At 46.1% G+C, this 22,482-nt stretch overlaps 1 protein-coding gene across 8 annotated transcripts; it reads left to right on the top strand.

Annotated features, from left to right (window-relative positions):
• The first annotated feature begins 2,091 nt into the window (after positions 1 to 2,091).
• On the top strand, positions 2,092 to 22,244 carry LOC120848326. 8 transcript variants are annotated; one of them, XM_040220335.3, is made up of 5 exons: positions 2,092 to 2,148; positions 9,697 to 9,968; positions 10,781 to 10,832; positions 13,129 to 13,234; positions 22,032 to 22,239. In XM_040220335.3, the coding sequence occupies exons 2-5, from the start codon at positions 9,759 to 9,761 to the stop codon at positions 22,108 to 22,110; spliced, it is 447 nt and encodes a 148-aa protein (XP_040076269.1). In that variant the 5' UTR covers positions 2,092 to 2,148; positions 9,697 to 9,758; the 3' UTR covers positions 22,111 to 22,239. The 8 variants fall into 8 exon arrangements, 6 of the variants coding, with proteins under 6 accessions (XP_040076269.1, XP_040076267.1, XP_040076273.1 ...); XM_040220333.3 differs by lacking the exon at positions 2,092 to 2,148 and adding an exon at positions 2,569 to 2,619; XM_040220339.3 differs by lacking the exon at positions 2,092 to 2,148 and adding an exon at positions 8,879 to 9,026 and having other exon boundaries at positions 9,697 to 9,778; positions 22,032 to 22,244.
• The last annotated feature ends 238 nt before the right edge of the window (positions 22,245 to 22,482 follow it).

Here is a 22,482-nt window from a genome sequence, read left to right as displayed (position 1 = left end):
CGAGACGGCGTAGATTCTTCCGTTTATTTTGTCGCATACTATCGGTGGGAAAACAATTCTAGCGGAAAAAGATGCAGTACTGTTCGGTGCTTCAGTGAAGATCGAATCGTGTTACCAGCGTGCGGCCCAAATTTATATAATCGCTTCTGTGGGTGCGTCGTCTGCTCTAGGCAGACTTTGGAGAGCATGGATCACCACGACTGATGCCTGTCTCCGGCTGAACTGGAATATTTATGTTAAATATTTGTTTCTTTTAAAATGGATGTATCGGTTCATCAACGTGGAAATAAAAAAAAAATAAAAATAAAGTCCGACCCAGTTAACATAATACTGGTACTGTGGGCTGTGAAATCGCAGCTTCTATGCTTTTTTTAACGTCAAGCTTTTGCAGTAATATAAATATTCAGAATGAAGATAAGCTAGCGTTGTATTAGAAATTACCATGCTATTGAGTTCCTCTGCCCTTTTACTGTGCCATAGTGTGGGTAAATTTTTTGGAGTCTGAACAAATCTACTGCGTTGCGATGAGGAGTGAGTGTCTCTTCTAGTTAAAATCTGCAAACTGCACGGTTGGAGTCTGAACAAATCTACTGCGTTGCGATGAGGAGTGAGTGTCTCTTCTAGTTAAAATCTGCAAACTGCACGGTTGGCAGGACAACTGAAACAAGTGAAACAAACTGTTCTAATATATCTGCCGTGACTGTAATAAACGAGTGTAACCGAGCAACGCAACAATGTTCCTGCTATTAAATGCTTTTCTCGGTAGTGTGGGTTCACCCCCTTCAATTTTCTTGGTGAGGGCCGCGGATGTCAAGAGGCTAATACTATACATTTCTGGCTAAATAATCTTGTATTCAAACACAGTAGACTCTGCAACCCCAACAAACGACGCGCACCACGACACAGACAGCATCGGCCGCAGTGATACTCTTTTACTGATGAGGGCTAGCGACCTTCACGAGATTTTCCGATCTCCCTCCGCCCTCACCTAACCTATATCGGGACTGGGCAGTTCGTCGATTAACTTTTAGATTATTCAAGTAATGCTTTAATTTTTTTTTCCCATTCAATTGGAGTCTAGCACTGGAGAAAGTCAGCAAGCAGTAAAATATGCCGGCTTCAATATTTTTGACGTCTTTATTTCTTTTGTGACACTAGCTTGCACGGTAAACCACTTCAGCGTGCTTGTCATTTCGCCGAGGGTGATTATACTGTTTAAATAATAACTTAAGAAATACTTTATTTTAAAAGGCTTCCCGTGATCATATTTATGTAGGACTCACAGCGTGAAGTCTAGAATGGGAATGCAATATGCCATTTGTGACATAGTAAAACCAGTACAAAATATGTAGTTTTAACATCTTTCACGCAATATGACCGGGAAAAAATCAACGTACGGATTAATTGATTAGTCTATTTTAAGGATAGCGATTAGTCGGGTTAATTTTCTAATCAAACCACAAACCCACTCAACATTCAATGCTTTATGAAAGCCACGGTTTGTGCGAGATAACAAAAATACGTGGGACCAGCGATTGTATAAAAAACAACACACTAAGATTATGGAAGCTTAATAATAATAATAATAATCGCTTTGCTGAATTTCTACGCATGGCAAACGATACAACTTAACCTTTAGTAAGAAGAAACGGCAACAAAAACATAAAGAATTTAATAAGGAATATCAAGCTCAGCCGGAAACGGGCTTGCGTCGTCGTGGTCCATGCTTCTGAGCGTGCGCCCGTAGCAGACGACGCACGGCGGTATCCCCGCTTTCGCGCGTTTCCAATTTCGGCCGCACAGTGGCGGCACGGTTCGATCTCGAGGCGAATAGCTCAACATCACAATTTGCATTTTCATTCCAACCATTAAGAACTCAAGAAACAAAATGAAAGTTTTGCACATGGTTCATGCAAGACATTTGTGCATGGCATTAGGAGATAGATATTTGAATACTCACAGCTCTCCTAGGTTTCTCATATGTTGGGTCAAGCACGCACGTAACATTTGTTTATTTTAATAATTGCAGGAACGCTGTTTTGTGAAACTCTCGCAGCTCCTGTCAGGATGCCAGCCAGCCCCTTGGTTGGGGCACCTGACCCGCTGCCAAGTCACAAGAGTCATGGTGATGTAGACGGCCTGCTCTGCGTATGAACTCTTGTCAACGTGTCAATCGAAACCGAAACCATGCCACAATCTTCCCTGGCTAACTAGTTCCATGGGTGCGAAATGCGGACTGCTGCATGCTGGAATTTTATAAAAGTAGTGTATTTTTTTTTAGACGTTTATGTTCTACGTCGAATTTTTGAACGATGGTGTATTCGCCCTTAGCAACACCCCTAGCAACGGTTTGTTGTGAAACACCAGACTTGCGGCTTTCAATCCAATCCAGTGTCGTAGCTGTCTGGCTGTCTTTCGCCGTGCCCGCGGCAATCGACGCTTCGCACCATGCTTCGCATTTCGCGGTCGCAGTTATTTTGTATTGTTCCTGCGTAGTCGTGCGACGTTCTACTCGCACAGTTCATAGGCCTTCTAGTTCCACGTCGTAGACACCAGCTTTACGACACACCCCGACTCCGAGACAAGACTGGCCGAAGGGCGACACTTTCACATCACAAGGTAGGCACCGAAAAACTGGCTCCCCCAGCCATTGGGCCGAAATTCTTTGTCGTGACATCCTGACAGCGTGTGCTGTATGCCGTAAATAGCCGCTGTATTTCGTTTCATCTTGCACAAGGGCGACTTCCACTATAGTGCTCCCATAGGTTTTAAACACGGCGTCAGCTGTTTTGTGGCACAGCCTCCAGATTTTCCAACGATATCGCGCGAACGTCGATTGTCCCGTGGATCAGCGCTTTATCGCGGCGTGAAACAGCAGGTCAGTGGGTCTACTCACGTGTGGCAGAAGGCACATGCTAGCCTCGCTGACCTGCTGTTTCACGCCGTGATAAGGCGCTGATCTACCGGACAATCGACGTTAGCGTGGCTTCCGCAGCACTCAAACCACGCACTTGCCGCGAGAAGAATGTCTTGCGTTTCATTCGCACTCGGTTTCGTGCGAAGCCAAACGAAGCCACGAGCAGCCGCGCTTCGGAGAGCCGGCCTCTTCCGTTCGTGCGACCTTGGTAGCGCTGTCGTCGAGACTTTGGTCAATAGGAGAAGCGGGCAGAGCCAGGGCGTGTACGAGACGCAGATAGAAGGCTTGACACGCGAACCAGAAGCCGCAAATAATCGCCTAGCAGTGTTAGCGCGAAAAATTTTAACCTGTGCCAAAGAGTTTAATAGAGTAACTGTTTATGGCTGAAAATATAGTCTACGTGATGCTTCGATTATGATCGTGCAAAAAGGTGTAAGAATCGAATGTCCCGCTCGAACTCCGTTTTGCTCGGACAGAGTCTGACCGCTCGGACGTGGCTCAGACGCCTGGCATACAGATCATGTCGACCGTTCTCCTAGATATTGATTTTGTATGACCGTGATAGTACAATCACATGCATCATGTTTTCATTCGCCAAGGGTTAGTCCGACGCACTTATTAATTTTGTTTCTCGCGACCACTGCCAGGGTATTATTTGCGGCTTCTGGCTGGCCACATCCAAATCTGTGAAGACGCCCTGGGACACGCCCAGCCCGCTTTCGGCCAATGGCGCCTCTTCATTTGCTTCCTATACTTTCCAATGAATGGCCAAACTCTTTCTATGTATACACCTTTCCAAAAAACGCTCCTAGGCCACTGCCATGTTGCTGATGCTGATGCGGCTGGTGCGACTCTCGCGCCCTCTATCAGCTAGAAATTTTCTGCCACCCTCTGGGACTGTGAAGACCCGCTCGGCGTGGTTCTCTACCTATGTTTTTGCGGTTTTGCATTCAATGTTTTCTCGCCCCTCTTGAAAGTTTCCACTTAATTTTTTTATGCGTGCTGCGTACCCTTTTTGTGTTATCTTCCACTGTGATAAATAAGGCTGGTAAGTACCTGCCATTCAAGCTTTTCTGCTCGACATTCACGGGAAAAGAAGGAGGTGAAGGACGTCGAACGACCCTCGACGCGATTTTGCAAACATTGTTCTTCCCCCTCCCAGAGATAATCCGCGTAGAATCCTCAGTCGTCTCCAAATATAGCTGTCCGGGTTGGGGTGAGAAACGGGTCAGTCGCGTTTGTTTCTTTGCTTTGGTGCGGTTATGAGAAAAGGTAGCTCTTCCCAAAACGGGCCCCGAGACGAAGTCATCTCTGATTCCGTCCGATCATCAAGATGTGACTGTCGTCGACTGTGACTGTGTTATTTGAGATCTTTCTCAAATAAATTCTTTTCGGATAACGCTGCATCGTGTGGTACGTACGATATATTGTTTGAATGTTACCACTTCCTCAATTGTATGTCCGTGTCCTGTCCATCGGTAAACACGTTATTTGTGAGCATGAAAAATGCATGCCTTTCGGCCCTCTTCTGTTGCAATTTATTTTTGACAGCAAAGCGCTTTGTCGTTTCACATGCGGTGAATCCTGCGGCGCCGTCAAAGCTTATCGTAAGAAATAAACACAAACAACTAGAACTATACATTCCAATCGAACTCGTTCTGTCGCGCGCGTACCCAACAAAAATAGTTTAGTTTTTTTTTTTTTTTTTTTAAATGTGGGACAATTCTTTCTCAATGTCCTCGGGAAAATACATGTAGCATGAAACACAAAATATAGCGGGAAACGACGATAATTTATACGCCAGCAGTGTTTGAAACTGCGCCTACACAGGCTGCGCCTATTGACATCACAGTCCACTCGGTTAGGGTTAGGAGGGACGCTGGTGAGAGTCTAGCCTCAAACTCAGTGACTGGGCTCGAAAACAGTTTGTTGCCCCTGGGGTTGAGTGTTTTTTGGAAAGGTGTATAAGGATGGCTAGTTGGGCTAGTTGGTTTTGCATCATGATGTAAAACACCAAAACAACAGAGACGAAAAAGAAGGGAGAACTGGACAGGACGTGGCGTATTACACCATGGTTTCTACGTATAGCTCTGCCCGCTTGGTCTGGAGGTCGATGACACGAAAACTTTATCACGGGTGACGTCAGAACTGTGCAGTGTGCAACCACGTCCTTTCTTATCTGCTGGCCTGCTTTCTTCAAAGCGACGTGCTCCTGTCTGATCGTAACGGCTGTACATGCCGCTTCGGCAGCCCTGATTCCACAATCTTCGCTCATCACTCTGGACAGCTGCCGAGCTCACGTGCTCTGCGGCACGAGCAGTTCACGCAACTCGCTCGCGCGACTTGTCGAAGTGTTAAAAACAGTTGTGTGCAATTCCGCAACTCCGCCTCGGAGGTTGCGACGGGGAGGGCTGCACATTTGCCTCTACCGGACTCTGAGCCACGGGCATTTGCTTCTTGCGCATCCAACATTGTAATGTGGCAGGAACCCTAAACGTTTCTTCAACTGCTGCCATAGTTCTACGGAAATTTGTGCAGTTGAGTAAACCTACGCATAGACCAATTTTCTTGAAGCGTGGACCAACCACTGGTCTCTATTGTAGTAGGCTGGATTCAAATCGGAAGTCTGTCGGTGGCGCCACCGGCAGCCATTGCTTGGCACCAAGCAATACGTGCCTTGCACGGGACGTCATATGGCTCCATACCATTCCTGTGCCCGTACCCTCTGGAACATACATTTTGGCAGCATCGAATCTGTTCTTCTCCGCAAAGTTCTCCGAGAGGAAGAAATTCATTGGTCCTAAATGTGTGCTCCGGAAGGTACGGGCACTGGAGCATGGTCCGCAGCAATGGTGGCTGATGTGACGTCAATGCAAGTCGTGTATACACGCAAGTCTATGGGAGAAACACACAAAAGAAGGAAATTAAAGCTTCTACACAGTGTTCGAAGGCATGTATTTTACGATGTGCTGCAATAATTTTATTGTGTGTTTGGAGGTTGAATTGCGATTTCTCAAGCATTCGAATGCCCATTAAAATATTGTGCTATAGCACCCATGGCTGATCTGGCAAGCTTGCTCTCGTGGTGGAGTGAACAAATAAACTTGCTGTCAATAATGCCGTCGTGGGGGAGCCCAGAAGTTGCTGAACGTCAACAAAGTTCCATATTGGCAGCGTCTTTCCGGGAGTGAGCGAAATCATAGCAGAGCCTTCAAGCTTGTCACCTGCTAAACCCGACTCATTGAAACCGCCACCGACTCCGAGGTACCTCTAGGTAACTCTCTTCTCAGTGAGCTGCTCTACATTTTTTGCCCAGTAGAGTCACTCTCGACAACAAAACATTTCTATATAACAACCGCGAGGGTTGTCAGATTTAATGTGTGTGCACTAGCTATTTGACAGGCTTCCCGACAGCAGCCAAAAGATTCAGTGACGACAACAGTTTACGAGCGGGGGAACGTCACTTTTCTTTGTCTTTCCCATAGAGTTTTATGCATTAGCCAATGTCAAGTGATGGGCGCTGGTGGCACCACTCCTCCCTATTAAGGCGAGCCTCGATCCGTGATCCAGCTTACTACAACAGAGATCAGTGGCACCAACTAGCCCAGGTACTGATGTCGCTGGCTTTCTGGCGCAATATAATAAATAACATGCTGAAAAGAGCAGGGCCATGACATGACGTGGTGAGGCTAGCCTCTGTGATGCAGCTTCTTCGGTAGGTGCATCCCCTCTGACCTCATCACCCGTCTGTCTATGCTGAAAGAAGCAGTGGTGAATCTCCTTCGTGGTATTGCCAATGGGAGCAGCTTCATCTCCATCTTTGGCAAACTCCACCGGCGAACCAACTCCATTGTGACGTCGGTCAACACGCACGACTGAGTTGAAACTCTATCGGGATTTTTCCCTTAAAGTGTCCCCACTAAGAATCTCAAAACACCGCGGTGAGTATAACAGTAAAAATATTATTTTTAAGTTGGCAAAATGAATAGCATGAGACAAAATTAAAAAAATATATTCCTGAAATCTGGTTGCATGAATTAGTACCTAATGTACTGAAATAATGAATACTGTCACGGGTGGTGACCAAAAGAAAACAGAAAATGAACAAGAAGAAATAAACGTTTAATGTGGCGAACTTGTGCCAAAAATAAAAGGGTACAAAAGAAAACAGCAGAGCGTCGCGGGCGTCGATATCGGCGAAACCGAAGGATCGAGCGCAGAGGCGAGACTGACTCGACAACGTCGCGAGCGGCGTCTTATCTAGAGTGAGTCACTATCTCGAAGATTCGGCGGAGAAGGTTCGAGCGTAGCGCGCTCGCGGCGAGAATGTACACGCACTTTCTAGAACAACATAAGCAGGGATAAACGACAGAAGTTAGGTCCGGAGCAAGAATAAACGAGAAAGTACTAGAAGTCCGTGACCCTGCGCGCGGCATTATGTACACGCACTTTCTAGAACAACATAAGCAGGGATAAACGACAGAAGTTAGGTCCGGAGCAAGAATAAACGAGAAAGTGCTAGAAGTCCGTGACCCTGCGCGCGGCATTATCTCCGGGCTGGAAGTGAACGTCCCTACGACGAAGGTTGTAGCGGCCGGCGTCGACGCGTTGCTGGTCTTGAATCATGAGTCGGGCGAGCTGGCGGACTTCTTCGGCGCGTTGAGCAACCGCCTGGGCGTCGTCGCTCTCGTTGTCAGATGGCTCATGGGGCAGCATGGCGTCCAGCATGGTCGTTACCTTCCGACCATGCGTTCTTCTTGTTCATTTTCTGTTTTCTTTTGGTCACCACCCGTGACATTTTGGTGGAGGTGCGGGGTAACCGCATGCCCGTGCAGCGCTCCCCCCCCCGAGTTCTCGCAGTGCAAGTCCGAACACAAGCCCCCAAGAACCCAACGAAGACCAGACCGAGATCCGACTAAGTCGCCGGAACCTTGGCCTACCCCCGGAATCAGGACCCTTGCTAGCCAGCACCTCCACCAAAATGTCACGGGTGGTGACCAAAAGAAAACAGAAAATGAACAAGAAGAAATAAACGTTTAATGTGGCGAACTTGTGCCAAAAATAAAAGGGTACAAAAGAAAACAGCAGAGCGTCGCGGGCGTCGATATCGGCGAAACCGCAGGATCGAGCGCAGAGGCGAGACTGACTCGACAAGGTCGCGAGCGGCGTCTTATCTAGAGTGAGTCACTATCTCGAAGATTCGGCGGAGAAGGTTCGAGCGTAGCGCGCTCGCGGCGAGAATGTACACGCACTTTCTAGAACAACATAAGCAGGGATAAACGACAGAAGTTAGGTCCGGAGCAAGAATAAACGAGAAAGTACTAGAAGTCCGTGACCCTGCGCGCGGCAATACAATCAACGTTAACTACAACCCTTTACGTTGCGAAGACAGTTGTGGCCGACAACGCTAAGAAGCGCAAGCTAGGTCGCTACGTCTCGGCACGACAGTTTGCGCTTCTCCTGGACTTTCTCGGTGAAAGTCGAGTTTTCTCGGGGACTGCTACAGAGAGCTTTGTTACCAAGGAGGAGCGAGATACACTATGGGGCGTAATAGTTTGAGAGTTAAATGCCCTTCGGCCATAAAGAATAACTTTCTGGAACTCACGTGCATGCCAGACGTGGGCTTGCGACCTGAGAGTCTCGTGTCCCTAACAGAAGACCGGTGCAAACCTGCCAACTCTTCCGAATTTTTTGTAAAATGTATGAATTGGGACTAATTCTACGATTTTACGAATCTTGCTTCAAATTTTACGAAAAAAAGATACTTTTTTCATTTCTATTTTTTTAAACATTTTTTTCGTAAAACCGTTGCTGGCGGTACCTCACACTGCCACAAGAGGGCGACAGGTGCCGTCCACGGCAGCGTTGTGGTTTTTACTATCCGTCTATCCGGGGGCCACATATCCAAAATCAATCCAAAGCCCAAAGCCTTTGTTTGTGTGTTTGGCGGCGCATGTTGGTTTGGCGTGTTCAGACGTGGTTGGGCCTCTGTTTCGGCCAGTTTCGAGGCGAGAAGTGCAGCGTCTGTGTTTGTTACACGTGTAATCATAGCATTCCCCTGGTTGCGGTGGCTTCGCGGTGCAATGGCAAATTCCAAACCTAAAAAGAGGTACTTTCAGGTGTTCTTGAAGTCCTACACGTCGGAATTCCAGTGCTTTGTGCCGTCCAAAAAGGAGAGAAGTTTGGATTCTGTAGCACGTGCACGTGTAACGTAAGCGTTTTGCACGGTGACAAGGCTGACATTAAGCCTTGCCACCTTGCGAAACAGCCCCCCCCCCCCCCCCCCGCAATTGCGTAAGTTTTACGAATTTTAATGTCCACAGGTTGGCAGGTATGCCGGTGGAGGCGCGAGTGATGGGCCGTCCCTAAACGCGGAGCAAGAAAAATTATTATTTTTTGTGGGGACGGATTTCTCTCGAGGGGGCGGGCGTGCGCCCCCGACAGTGGACGCGCCGCTGTGGGACTTCACGGCTGCAGCAGCAGCTTCGATAAGTACCGTGAATCTCTTGGATCATGAGCAGACACCATGTTGCTTTTTACCTTATTGAACACTAATGTACAAAACAATGTGGTGCGAATGTATTGCCTCGTGGTGTTTTCCACGAAAGCTTGGATATCGGGGCTGCAGCACATTTCTAGACCCACTCGGAGACAATAAATCCGTGACATTCGAAAAAAAAAATAATATTGAGTTTAGGGTGCACACTATTAGACACAGGTATAACTAGAAGGGCTGTATAGCGTTGTGGCGTGTTACATAGTTGAATTATATTATGCAGGGGTCTGTGGCTGAAGGCGACATGGCAAAGGGAGGAGAGGAGGAACGTCCTGCGCAAGTGGCATGCCCCCTACCACCGAATGGTACGAACGGTCTGGAGTTGATACGGCACGGGATCTGCTGTCCATTCGGCAGGACCAGCTGGCTGTCCAGCGAGAACTGCTGGCCACACAGCAGGGTCTGCTGGCCACCCAGCAGCAGCAGCTGGCAGTTCAGCAGGAAATGCTGCTCGTGCAGAGAGAGGCAGTCGATGCACTCCGTCGACTTGCAAGCGTAGGTGTTAAGAGAACTGTAGTGTAGTGCACTCCCAATTATTGTTGTTAGGCTGATTTTGGTCAACCCTACTTTAGCCAGTTAAGTTAGAAGGCAGTGTTCTTAGACTCAAACTGAAACCAGATATGATTTGTATGTGTATTTGAAGTGTCCAACAGCGAAGGCTTTATTTTGTTTATTTCAATGAAACCTTCCAGTGCAATAATGCTAATGAAAATTGGCAAGCCTTGAGACAAAATTTTTTCAACTTATTGAAAATTACCATACTGTGCTCGACAATCCGAACTACTACGTCTAAACCGTGGTTCAATAATCCACTTCATCGTTTATCTCATAAAAAGAAAAGATGTTTCAGGAGCGCTAAAAAAGGAAATACTTGGCCTAAGCTTGCCACTTGCTCTTCCGAATAAAAAACTATGTTAAAGGGGTGTTAGCACACATTCTTTCTGATAACTCTAAGCAGACATTCTTTCTGCAAACTCTACCTAATATGTTAATAAACAACCCTCGCAAATTTTGGAGATTTGTACTCTGAAATTAATCTAGTGAATAGCTCTTGTAATAACATATTGAATAGTGAATGTGTGAATATTTAAATAGTGCGTTTTCTGATGCTTTCACTATTTCTACACCCATTACTGGAATTTCTCCTGTTATAGAGAATGATTTTCCAATGGATTCAATTGTTATAAACATTCAGGGTGTTTTCAGCGGTATAGAAAACCTCAAAATATCTCCATCATGTGGCATAGAGGAAATCATTACGAAGGCTCTCACTAACACTAAATTTTCATCCGGTCTTTACTTCAAAGATATTTGAGCAGTCCGTGGACACAGGGGTGTTGCCCTCTGACCGGAAAATTAGTAAGTAGGCCAATATCACTCACCTGCCTCTACAAGATCCTCGAGCATGTCATTTACAGGCACCTGATTAACTTCCTGGATTCCTGCAATTTCTTCACCAATGTGCAGCATGGCCTCTGGAAACGCCTTTCTATTGGGACCCAACTACTTATTATAACTAACGATTTGTTTAAAAATCTTGACACCGGCTTTCCTACTGACGCTGTTTTGCTTAATTTCGCCAAAGTTTTTGCTAAAGTCCCGGACAATCGCATTCTTCTTAAACTTTCTTTCCTAAAACTAGATCCTCATGTTCCTAAGTGGATTGAATCATTCCTTATTCATCGCTCTCAATTCGTTTTCACTAACAGCACATCCTCCTCTTTCTCTCCCGTTTCTTCCGGTGTTCCACAGGAAATTGTGCTTGGGCCTTTGCTCTTTTTAATCTACATTAATGATCTCCCTCTTCACATCTCATCCTCTGTTCATCTTTTCACTGATGACCTGTGCTGTTTATAGACTAATAAAAAACCCATATGACCATGTTGCACTCCAGAACGGCATTTAAGGGGAGACACTGCTCTTTGAAGCAAAATTTTACTAAGAAAACACATTTTTAAAAATGTGTTTTTTGAAGTTTGGCAAGCACTTATCATCTTGTCCTGAAGGATTTTCGACATATTGAATGAGGGCTACAAATATATTAAATAGGCTGTCAGGCTTTTTGTGGGTGCCTTTTAGGCATCCGGCAAAAAATGATTTTGAAACTGGAAGGTTCAAAAGTGTCATAAGTAATTTATAAATCATCCTAGAGCTTTCATTTATACCTTATTGGATTGCACATACCTCTCAGTTCACTGATCTATGTTTATTTTCTGAGCTCAGTATTTTAATTTGCGTTAATCCTTTCCATAATCATTGCAAATTAAATTTTCAATATTAATAAATCTAATTAGGTTACCTCAAAACAAAGTACATATTTGTAGTCCGATTGTAATGCCAAATAAGCCATGTAAATTTCATTTTATTTGAATCGCAAGTTATATAAAAAAGCTCTTGAAGCAGTGTGTCACACATGGCAGATGTGTCTCAACATTAGCAAATGCACACACCTTTGCTTTACACATTCTTGCTTCCAGCCCTTAAACTCGTTAACATTCAATGGCACTACCATTCTGACTGCTACACAGTAAAAATATCTAGGCGTTCGTTTAACCACTAATATATCCAGGAATGTTCATGTCGACGAGACAATATCATCCTCAAACCGCTCACTCGGTTTTGTTTGTCGCAATTTCAACTCTGCCTTTTCTATCCTTAAACGTCTCCTTTACGCCATGCTTGTTCGCCCTAAACTAGAGTATGCTTCAGCTATCTGGCACCCACATCAGTCTTTTTTTAACTAACGCAAATCGAATCTGTCCAGAATCGTGCTGCTCGATTTATTTTTTCTAATTAGTCTCGCTTTTCTTGTGTCACTGCAATGAAATGTCAATTAGCTCTTCCTGATCTTTCCGTTCGTCGCAGAATTTCCCGTCTTTGCCTTTCCATAAAATGTACTATTCGGAACCATTACGACAGTCTCTCCTCAGCCAGCCCAGCTATATCTCTGCAAGACTCGATCATTCGTGCAAGATTACCCTTCCCAAGACCATTTCAACATTCCCTTCTACCAGAAGCTATTGTAGACTGGAATGGCCTTCCAGATGATATTGTCACCATCACCGATAACGCTAAAATCAGAACTGTACTAACCATGCACTCCCCTCTGTAATGCCCTTCGGGGCCTTGAGGGTAATTCTAAGTAACTAAAGAAACAAATAAATAATATTCCGCCACCAGCGTGTGTTCGTGTAATTATAGGAAACTGGCCTCGTTACTGAAGGACTTGTCACGCGGCAACTCTGCCGTCAGTGTAACTAAAATGCATCATTCGCAAGCGCAGGCAAGGACGCCACCAAGGCAGCTCCAAAGGGGAAAGAGAACAGAGTAAGGGTGGATTTACTCGCCCCACATACGCCTTTGATCAGACTTCTCGACTTCTTTCGTTAACACAGCCATTCTCTTTTCTTCTGTGCTTTAGGAGCACCTAAAATGCCAGTAACTCGTTGTCTACGAGTAATCTAATAAGGTGAATGGTGAAAACTGCTCTGCAACATGACTGCACAGAGCTTACCAAGGTGAAAAGTTGTTTGGCAAAAGTTTCCTATTGTATTGCTTGCAACGCGTCTGAAAACCTCTGGCGTGCTTTTCACTTTACTAATGTGTTGCGTAACAGTTTGCATTTTGTGCATAATGCGCTCCCCTTTTCCTGCAGGCTGTAGAGGGACAAGCAGCAGCAAGTGCGCACCAGTCGTCCGCACTGACTTCGCTAGTGCTTCAGCTCGTCGGTGTGCAGAATCTCCATCCGCCAGCCGAATAAAGTGGGTCTCTATGCTCCATTTCATTTTTGGCACGGGTTACACCACCGTTACTTGAACATCTCAGTTGAAAAACTGCCATAGGTGTCCGCTTTGCAGAATTGTTAAAAGCGAGCAGTCGCAGTCCCGCTGTTCTTGCTGCAGCGGCCATTTTGTAAACTGTGGCTAGACCAAACAACATCTGTGCCTCGATGGGCTTCTCAAGCGTGGCACTGCTCCCCATTGTAGCTCGCTGTGGCTCGCGTGTGGTGTCCGCATTTGAAGACCAACTTTCCTTAACTGGTATGTCGTAGTAATCTTAGATTACGCCACAAGCGAACTTGACATGCAGAAAGAAGGAATTTTTATCAATGTAGACTGCTTTGTAACATCTTCCAACTATTCATATTTGTTTATTCAAAGTGTTCAATAATGGCCGAAGTGTCTCACTTGGTGCACTTGTTAGTAACAGGAATACAAAGGATTTCCAGCAAGGAAGCCTAAGGAAGCTCGAGCACTTCTTAAAGGACACATGCAAAGGACTAATAAAGTTTTTTTAAACAGCCTGGTTGGGAAAAGGAAGTCATAAAACGAATTCACAAGGAAAATAAAAATTTTAAGAGCTATATTCACGGCGCTATACGAATTTGTAGTTGGCGCCGGCGGGCGCTGCGGAAAAGTGGCTGCTAGTTGTCACGTGACTGGTCGCTATTTGTCACGTGGTGCTTCCGCTCTATCGGAAGCTTCCTATGGTCTCTAAAAGTTAGTTATTCATCTTTATTTCAAGTGCAACAAAACACAAAGATTAATCGGTAACTTTTCGAACCCAAAGAAAGCTCCTGAAAAAGCGGAAGCAGACGTGATAGACCTGTGTGCCGGTCAGATGACGGCGGCAGCGCTGCGGGGTAGACAAACTTGCGCGGCGGTGGCGGTGTGGAGAAATGAGTTGACGGCGGCGCACCACGCTCAGCGTGCAGCGGCGGCGTGACTGTGAGTCGACTTTGAGACGGCGCACAGGTCTATCACATGACTTGCGGCGGCTCCCACGGGCGCAACTACAAAATCATTTTGTGCCGTCAATATAGCTCTAAATTTTTTTTTTCTTCGTTCTAATTTTATTTTATAACATTCTTTTTCCATCTGGTCTGTTTACAAAAAAAATGTTTTTTTACTTCGCATGTGTCCTCAAACTTTTAGTACTTTATCGTTAGAAGTTGGAACCGCGTTCCCGCAAGATAAATCGTGATTTGATAGAACTGAAACGTGATCCGATCCGAAACCTTGCCGGCCAGCAGCTTTCACGCGATCGGTAGATCTGTTTGGTGTACTTTAACCTTGCACCTGCTTGTCACTTCGAATACGATAACTTCGTTAATCGTAGTCTGCTGCTTCGATATTCAGTTGCACAATAGGATAAACTCGAAATTTGGTGCCCTGTTCCTCCGCGCAACTCCGCGTCCGTTGCTTACGCACGTCACGTGGTTCGCACATATAAGTACTATGTCGAGCACGTGTGGGTTGTGTGATAAGCAGAGCTGGTTTGCATTTTGAGCAGCTGAAAGCCACTAAGAAAATAATCAGACTTGTACCCGTCACTGAAAAAGTAACCGATGACAGTTACAATCACTTTGCTGTATAAAGTACCCGACTACAATTACAATTACAGCCTCAAAGAAGTAATCGAAAAATTACTCTAAAGTAAGCAATTACTTCCCACGTTACTTTTCATTCAAACTTTTTTTATGATAGCATAATCCGTGGAATCTCGCGCTCAGTTGTTAAAGAAAAAAAAAAAAGAAAGCCTCGACTGTTTTTGCTTAAAGCGCGAAACACACGTACAACCAAACCGTCCGATCCGACGTCTGACCGCGCAATACGACGGTCGGAGGCAAGGGTTTTCAACGCTCTCCGATGCTGCGGAACCCCCTCGCCCCCCAAGGTCATTCCGGCAGTCCGCACGTCGGATCGGACGGTTTGGTTGTACGTGTGTTTCGCGCTTAAAGCTGAGTGAGTGATGGCACACACCTAATCCCTCACAAGAGGCTAGATAAAGTCATTTTTCATACCCATAAGTAGTCTCCGGTGTAGAAATAAAAATGTACCCACGAAAAAGAAGCATAGTAAAGTGGCCTACTAATCCTCACAGCCTCGTGCTTAATAATTTCGAAAAAAAAAAGCCCGTTGCCCGGAGCTGAATAACTCCAACTCCCTCCCCCCCCCCCCCCCCCCCCAAAAAAAAAAAAAAGAAATGAGGAAGATTGTAATGGGGGGTAATTTTGTAATCGATTACAGCAAAAAATTAGTTCAACTAAAAGATCATTACCCCTTAAAGGAAGTAATCGAAGCGTCACAAAATTGCAGTAAAAATAATCAATTACAAGTAATCTTGTAACACGTTACGTACGAGTCTGCAAAGTATAGAGGCTCACAAAGTTTCAAGTTTTCACACCTTTTACACTGTTATCCCACCTACCTAGGTCCCTAACCACTCATGTTCATCTGTGCTGCTAAGCGCTATTGAAATTGCTCCCGTGCGTGTCTAAGACACAAGCTGAAATGCAATGAAAACTGATCTGAGCTGCTCCTAGCCTGCTCCAGAACATAGTTTTAGCTGCTCCCAACCTGCTCCTAAACAGCTGTTTCAGTTGCTCCCGTGGCTGTTCCCAAGGACATTTCGTGAGTTCCACCCCTGCACTAACTACGTCACCGGACCTTGTCAAGTCCATTCAATACTGCGACGGGCTCCGTGATTATAGGTTACAACATGTCGACTTGCCACTCCGTTCTCGTCAAACATTCTATTTCCAAGATCATTCGCGATTATAATGAGGCTGATTATAGATGAATAGATCATGGGTTGACAATCTTTTTTGACCATTACATTTAAATTGTCCTCTTCCATCAGTAGAGGAAACCGGCATTATTTAAAGCTAAAATGAACAGTCTTATAAATATGTTTGTTCCGACAGCCTGAGTATGCACTGATTCAAATAACCCATGGTTCACCAAAATGCTGCTCTTTTTGCATAAAAAGAAAAGGCTATTTGCAAAGGCTAAACGTGTTAACACCTCAAGCTTTGGGTGCTTATAACTTTGCCCTTAAAAACTACAATAAAAAGTTGAAATTGGCTAAGTTTTGTTTTTATGACTCGCTGTTTATTTTGAATGGTAACCCAAGGAAGTTTTGGAACATGGTGTCACCAAAAAGCAATAACTCTGCCATCAAACCAAGCCGCGACAATGGCGATCCCATACAAGAAAGCGACTGCTCTGCAAATTACGACCCCAGCCAAAATATTACGTCTGTGGGACGCCGCATTCTCAACTAATGCCGATAATAAAAATGCGACCCGCCGCAAGCCGCTGCTCCTTAGCGGGCGGCAAGCGGTTTGTCGATCGCCAAAGCAACATTGGGCCGTGACGTCAGTATCCTTCTCTTTTTTTCCTCTGGTCCAGGAGTTGCGCGTAGTGCGCTTCTTTGAGCCACTACCACAGCTACTTCGGCTTGCGATTGGCGTGTTTAGCCGTTGCTTTTATCTGTAGCCCGTGTAGCTTCGGTATAGATTTTTGTTTATTTGCTTGTGAGGACTTCAAGACTCGTTTTAGCGAGCAACTCGGTGCGCCCAAGACTGCCCAGCTGTTCCTCGAAAGATGCCGAGCGCAACTTGTAGCGCTGTGGGCTGCTCAAACAACCCGCTGTGCAACCCGGAGGTGCTTCTTCACAAGTTTCGAACGGACCGGAAATTGAAGAAAGTGTGGGTGAACGCTGTTCGATGAGTGGACTTTGGACTTCGGCTTTTATGCGCCCGAGGAAAAAAGAACGAAAAAACAGAGGTGTACAGCCCAGCACTCGCGTGTTCGGACGCCGCAGCTCGCGCCGTAGAGCCTCAAAGCTTCGTGTCTGGGACTGACCCGCAGCGCGAAAGTGAGAGGGCCCCCAGTACTGTACGTCACTGGCAGCACAGCGTAGAGCAACGCCGCTCCATCCACAGAGCCCCGATGACAATTTAGGTCTAGCGACGAGTACGGAAGACCACACACACGGCGACAGCCGCAGAGTACGGCACCGAACGAGTTCACTTGTTGTCCAGTCGCTAGCTTTTGGGTATACAAGCGACGAGTACGGCATAGCGCACGCATGGCGGCGGCCGCCGAGTACGGAATCGTACGAGTTCACGGGTTTTCCAGTCGCTAGCTTTTGGGTATATGCACTAGCCCTTGCTACATATGCTGGATAACTACCACGTATACAGAATTAAAACAAAATCAGCTTACCTCCTATCTTTAGACGGCTAGCGCAACAGAGGTAGGTGCCGCTCGGCGTGCGTGCTCGTTGAACGAGAACGATCCTGACGTCACGTTCACATAGCGGTTGATTTCGAGCGTTGCCGAAGCCTCGAGCGGCTAGTTTCGGGTTTGTTGGCCGCGCCCCAAACAAAACTTTGAGGGGTCCATATCTGTAGAACTACGCACAATAACGAGAAAAAAATTGCACCTTGCAGTTCAGGGACGCTGACTGGACTAAAAACAGTCATAATCCCAAAACCGAAAGTATGGACCGGAGTTGCCCTTTAACGTTTGCTCGGCTGAAGTGGAAAAGGGTGGGAGGAGCTTCCACTTCGTTCTTGACCTGTCACCGACTCTAGGTGCATCTTTTTAGCCACACCTGCACTGGTGAAGAAAATTGTAGGGCAATGTATTTACGGTTCTATCTCGATACACATGCCAGAAGTACACCACCTTGCACTTTCTTACACATGCCAGAAGTACACCACATTGCACTTTTTCACACCGGTGCAGGTAGTGCAACTAAAAAAATGCACCCACTCAAAAAAAAAATTTGTATCGGCCCACCAAAGCTCTGTCAAATCCTCTTTGAACACAGTGTTTTATCAGCCAAATTTTATGAAAATGTGTACCAAAAGAAACCCTGACAGAGACATTTACGAGAGCAAACAAGTGGACTACATTGACTGCTTAGGCTTATAAAGAGAAACAAAAAAAGTAAAAAAAGGAAGAAAAAAATATCTGCATTACGATTTAAGAGCATGTCATTGCAACGAACTGGTGAGCATAGAATGTGTGAAGTTCTGCGTGCACATGATGTATGTGGATGCAAAAACATGCCTTCACCCCAACCCAATAAGTGATTTCCCACATCAGAAGCCGCCTCGGTGACTCTGAGGCGAGAGCACCGGCCTACAGGTCCTCAGGTGGCGGGTTCGAATCCCGACCGAGGTGCCCGCAATATGACGGAGGCTTATTGCAGAGAAGGCACTGTGTAACCGAGCTCCGCAGGTGGTCCAAATTAATCCTCAGTCCTCCGCTGGGGCGTGCCAGATGCCCGTCATAGGTGCCAGATGCCCGTCATAGGTTGGGCACGTAAAACCCCCAAATTTGACTTTCCCACATCAGAGCTAAAATTTGTGCAGCCACCCACATTACATGGATGTAGAACTGTACACCTTCTGTGCTTCCCAGTCTTTGATGAGATATGATTAAGCTTGCACAGCGCGACTCCAGTGAGCTGAATGATTACGGCAAGCATGCCAACACCGCAGAGCATGACAAGCTCGATAAGAGAGGGCGTCCACCTTCCTGACTTTCCGACGCTGCATTGCTAGTGTTCTTTCTTTGAGGCTCCTAGTGCCAGTGTCGCTGTTGGTGTCGCTACTGTCATCATTGTACCCGCAGTCAGACTCTTCCTACACAAAGGGGTCTGGGGCAGACTCCGGAACGGAGCTGTGTAAGCAAACATTGTGCAGAATAGCACATCCTGTTGCTAAATTACGTGCTCTTTCTGGGTCGTAGTGCAGAGCGTGGTACTTCTGCAGGCACCGGAACTGGTTTTTCAGTTTACCAATGCATTGCTCAACAACAGCGTGTTGAGCGGTGTTGGCCGAGGCCAGACTCGACAAGACGCACCGCTCAACACGCTGTTGTTGAGCGCTGCCTCTTGCTGGGGTTGCCAGAAATAGGGGTGAGTAGCCAGGGCTCCAGAGGTAGCATCTGTCACCTGCAGACAAAAATGAAACCGTATTTGCCATGAATGTTCTCGCATAACATTTCCAGGAGTTGTCTGAAAGTGCACTTGTACTAAAATGGGGCTACTGGTATGGTTTTATGACTTTCGAGAGGACCTGCTGATTGAAAGTCAAACTGGCAGGAAAAAATGTTATGTCGGTAATTTAATTGGCTTGCTCAACTATGTAAATAATGTCTTGCAAACCTGCATCGCCCATTGTTGTTTACCTCAATCTTGGGTAGAGGCTACAAGGAACAGCCACCAGATCTTTTGTTTCGTAAGTATATCTGACCTAGCAATGTCAGTTGTGCTGCTCTGACCATTGGCCACTGAGTTTGGTCGTTTAAAGTTATCTAGAAGCACCATTTTTTCCTGCTACACAAAGAAATTTGAGCTATCAAACATTTTCATCCCTGAACCAGTGCTGGTAGCTTGTAATCGGAGACTTGGGTGGGCAGATTACGTACTACGAGATGAACACTTGATGGGTCCAGTGACAGCGTTACAAATATTACAGTTATACCCAGGTTCTACATTTAAAATAAAAGATACGTCGAATAAGAGTACATTCATTAGTGGGAAGAATGGTACAGATCTTGGGGCTTTAACGGAGACAGAATAATCTCATTGGCTCGGGCCAGACTCTCTCGGGCCACAATTATTTGGCTCCTGGGTTAGCATGCTATGAATTTTGGTGTAAGTAGGAAATAGCCTAATGCAGGACGCCAACCAACTGCTCTTCGCTGCAAAACCGAACTGTCGGCGCATGTCAACCGAAGCACGTTTTTGGGGCTGAGAAACGTAAGCGGAGATGATCGAGCAAGAAGAAAAGTATGCCAGTCATTCCAGAGTATCATGCCTGGTCTGTGAGCATCATGGGAGAGGTACGATTACAAGAACCAGAGGCACCTTGTCTCCGGCTTAGCGAGAGACCTAACGGCCATCGACTCATCTGTCTCCCGGACCTGGTTTCCTCTGTGAATCTTTACGTTTGGCCCTGCGTTTCGGGGTTAAAGGCCGACGACCAGACTCGAGATTCTGCAAGGCAGAATTTCCTCCTCACCATGGGAGAGGAGGAAGCGAGGGAATAGTGGAAAGCGCAAACTGGTCGTCGGTTTTTAAGGAGCAGACGTATGCAATCCTGGAAGTAACAAACAGCCTGTCGTGGGAAAACCAAGGTTCGGCACGTAGGGGCAAAAAAGCCTGCACACGAAATATAGGCAGCATGCCCGGCTGCCTCCTTGATACCGAAGCAAGCCCTTAAACAATCAGCAAAAGCAGAGCTCTGTGTCATAAGTGTGCCGGGACTCCTCCAACTAGACCCTGAACCCGGAAAACGCGACACTTGGTGTCCAAAAACTGAGAAAAAACAGGGTGACCAGATTCTGACAAAGACTGTATTTCGACTGACTAAAACAGGTTATCTACAATCAAACAGCAAAACGTGTGAAGGGGGAAATGGTGAAAACTAAGAGCTGAAGTGGAGAGGAGCAACGTCCTTTCCACAACGGGTTGTTTCGTGCGTGCCCGTTTTCTCTTCGCTGGGGCCGCGCCACTACGGGAAGGGACTGGGGAATGTCTCCTATATTTCTAAAACTTGTCGCGCAACCCGTTGCAAAATGGCCGAGTGGCTTCCCCGACGGAATGTATCCTGAATGGTCGCATGATCTGACCTAGAGACCCGTTAAAATAATTTTTGATAGGGGCTGTAGTTTCACGAAAAGGATTGGGACAGACCTCACAGGTCTCTCAAAAAGCTATGATGGGTCTCTTACACCCCTCAGGAATTGTTAAAGGGTACTCAGGCCCCTTAGAGAACTTTGACGGTCATCTAAACTATACTCGCCGTCCACGATCAAGCCCTTGCAGCATGCTAGATGAGCGCTTAGTTTCGAGGCCTTCAAAAACAAATCTCCCTTCCACCCCTCCGAGGGAAAGCAAGGTTCAACCTGTCGTGCTTCCTCCAGCAGCTGTCGATGCTCACACATCGTGGACATGGCAGGGTTAGAGATACTGTGCTTACGTTCATACTTCTTAGGCCATGCCCGTTGGCGCTGCTTCGGTTTAAAATGGTCAGTTTGGTCTACAGGGGAGATGCGAGGCACGGCACCACGAACGAGCTCCCATTTTCCTCTCGCTATTGTCGTTGCCTATTTTTTGTTTGTACACTGTCGGAACGTGCGCACTGTTAATGTGGAGACTGCACATGGTAATTTGCCGAGAAAGACTGGCGTGTGAGCAGTATCGCGAGGTCCCAAGGTGGTTTTTTCTGGATGTCTGCTGGTGGCTTAAATAAGTGATGTTTTTCTTTCTTGCTTTTGTAACAGTGTTGTTAGAGAATTTAGTATATTTTACCCCTCCATTCAATCGAAATTGTCACCGATGGTAAGGATGCAGATTTGTGGTAATGAACTGTCCTCTCATGTTAATATCTTTTCAGATATATCAGTGTTTAGAAGGGAGCTAATTTTTTATCTTTTCAATTCCTGATTGCATGTTAGTCTTTTCTTTTTTACAAATGGGGTACATTGTGTTAAGTCATGTACTACCATTTTATGTGCCACCACACATGACCTAGTGGTCGTTCTGGGGCATGATTCAAATAAAGCATTATTATTATTATTGTAAGGTATGCCAAAATGGTGCAACATCCAGAAAATTTACGTACAGTAGGCTGTGTCTACATTTACATTTTAGCAGCACTTGTCATCTTAAGGTAGGACATTCTGGCATATGAAATGTGATTGTGTTAATGATACAAGCTCACGAGCATATTTTGTCTGGTGCATCCCGCAGAACTTGGCTTGATTCGAGCGGCAGCGTGTTCGCTGAACGGCATCTGCTGTCTCTGCAGTCTAGATCAGGAATGAGGTAAGACTGCAACGGAAGCGGCTACGTAGATGTCTGCAAGGTGAGTGATGCATGCAGCCATTTCTTTGTTTGATATTGCGTTTCAAGAGAAGATGAAGCTGCGGCATTGTCTAAAGGTCCTGGTTTCTGCTTTCGCCTGATCAGCATTGCTGCCCCATGAATCGTGTCTCATCGACTCTTATACTTTTTGCGAGCTGACGTTTGGGCTTGTTGCTTTGGATAGAATGCTATGGTGGGCTTGGCCTGGAGCCAGCTGAATGTCTTTGTCCATGAAGCCATAAACGAGGACATAATAATAATTTATTGCATATGAACAAAGCGAGGTTGAAGTCAGACCTGCCTAAGCCACATTGGGCTTGACTGGCAGCGTCTTGGA

The sequence above is a fragment of the Ixodes scapularis genome, unplaced genomic scaffold (assembly GCF_016920785.2).
Source record: "Ixodes scapularis isolate PalLabHiFi unplaced genomic scaffold, ASM1692078v2 ptg000005l_1___fragment_1__unscaffolded, whole genome shotgun sequence".
Lineage (NCBI taxonomy): Eukaryota > Metazoa > Arthropoda > Arachnida > Ixodida > Ixodidae > Ixodes > Ixodes scapularis.
Note: the sequence above shows the minus strand (reverse complement) of the source record. Positions and strands in the feature narration are given on the sequence as shown.

Coding starts and splice junctions, on each gene's coding strand:
- LOC120848326 (XM_042287579.1), top strand. CDS start 9,001: ATGGCAAATTCCAAACCTAAAAAGAGGTACTTTCAG. Junction 9,037..9,696: donor CTAAAAAGAGGTACTTTCAG/GTGTTCTTGAAG, acceptor TATATTATGCAG/GGGTCTGTGGCTGAAGGCGA. Junction 10,833..13,128: donor GCCCTCTGACCGGAAAATTA/GTAAGTAGGCCA, acceptor CTTTTCCTGCAG/GCTGTAGAGGGACAAGCAGC.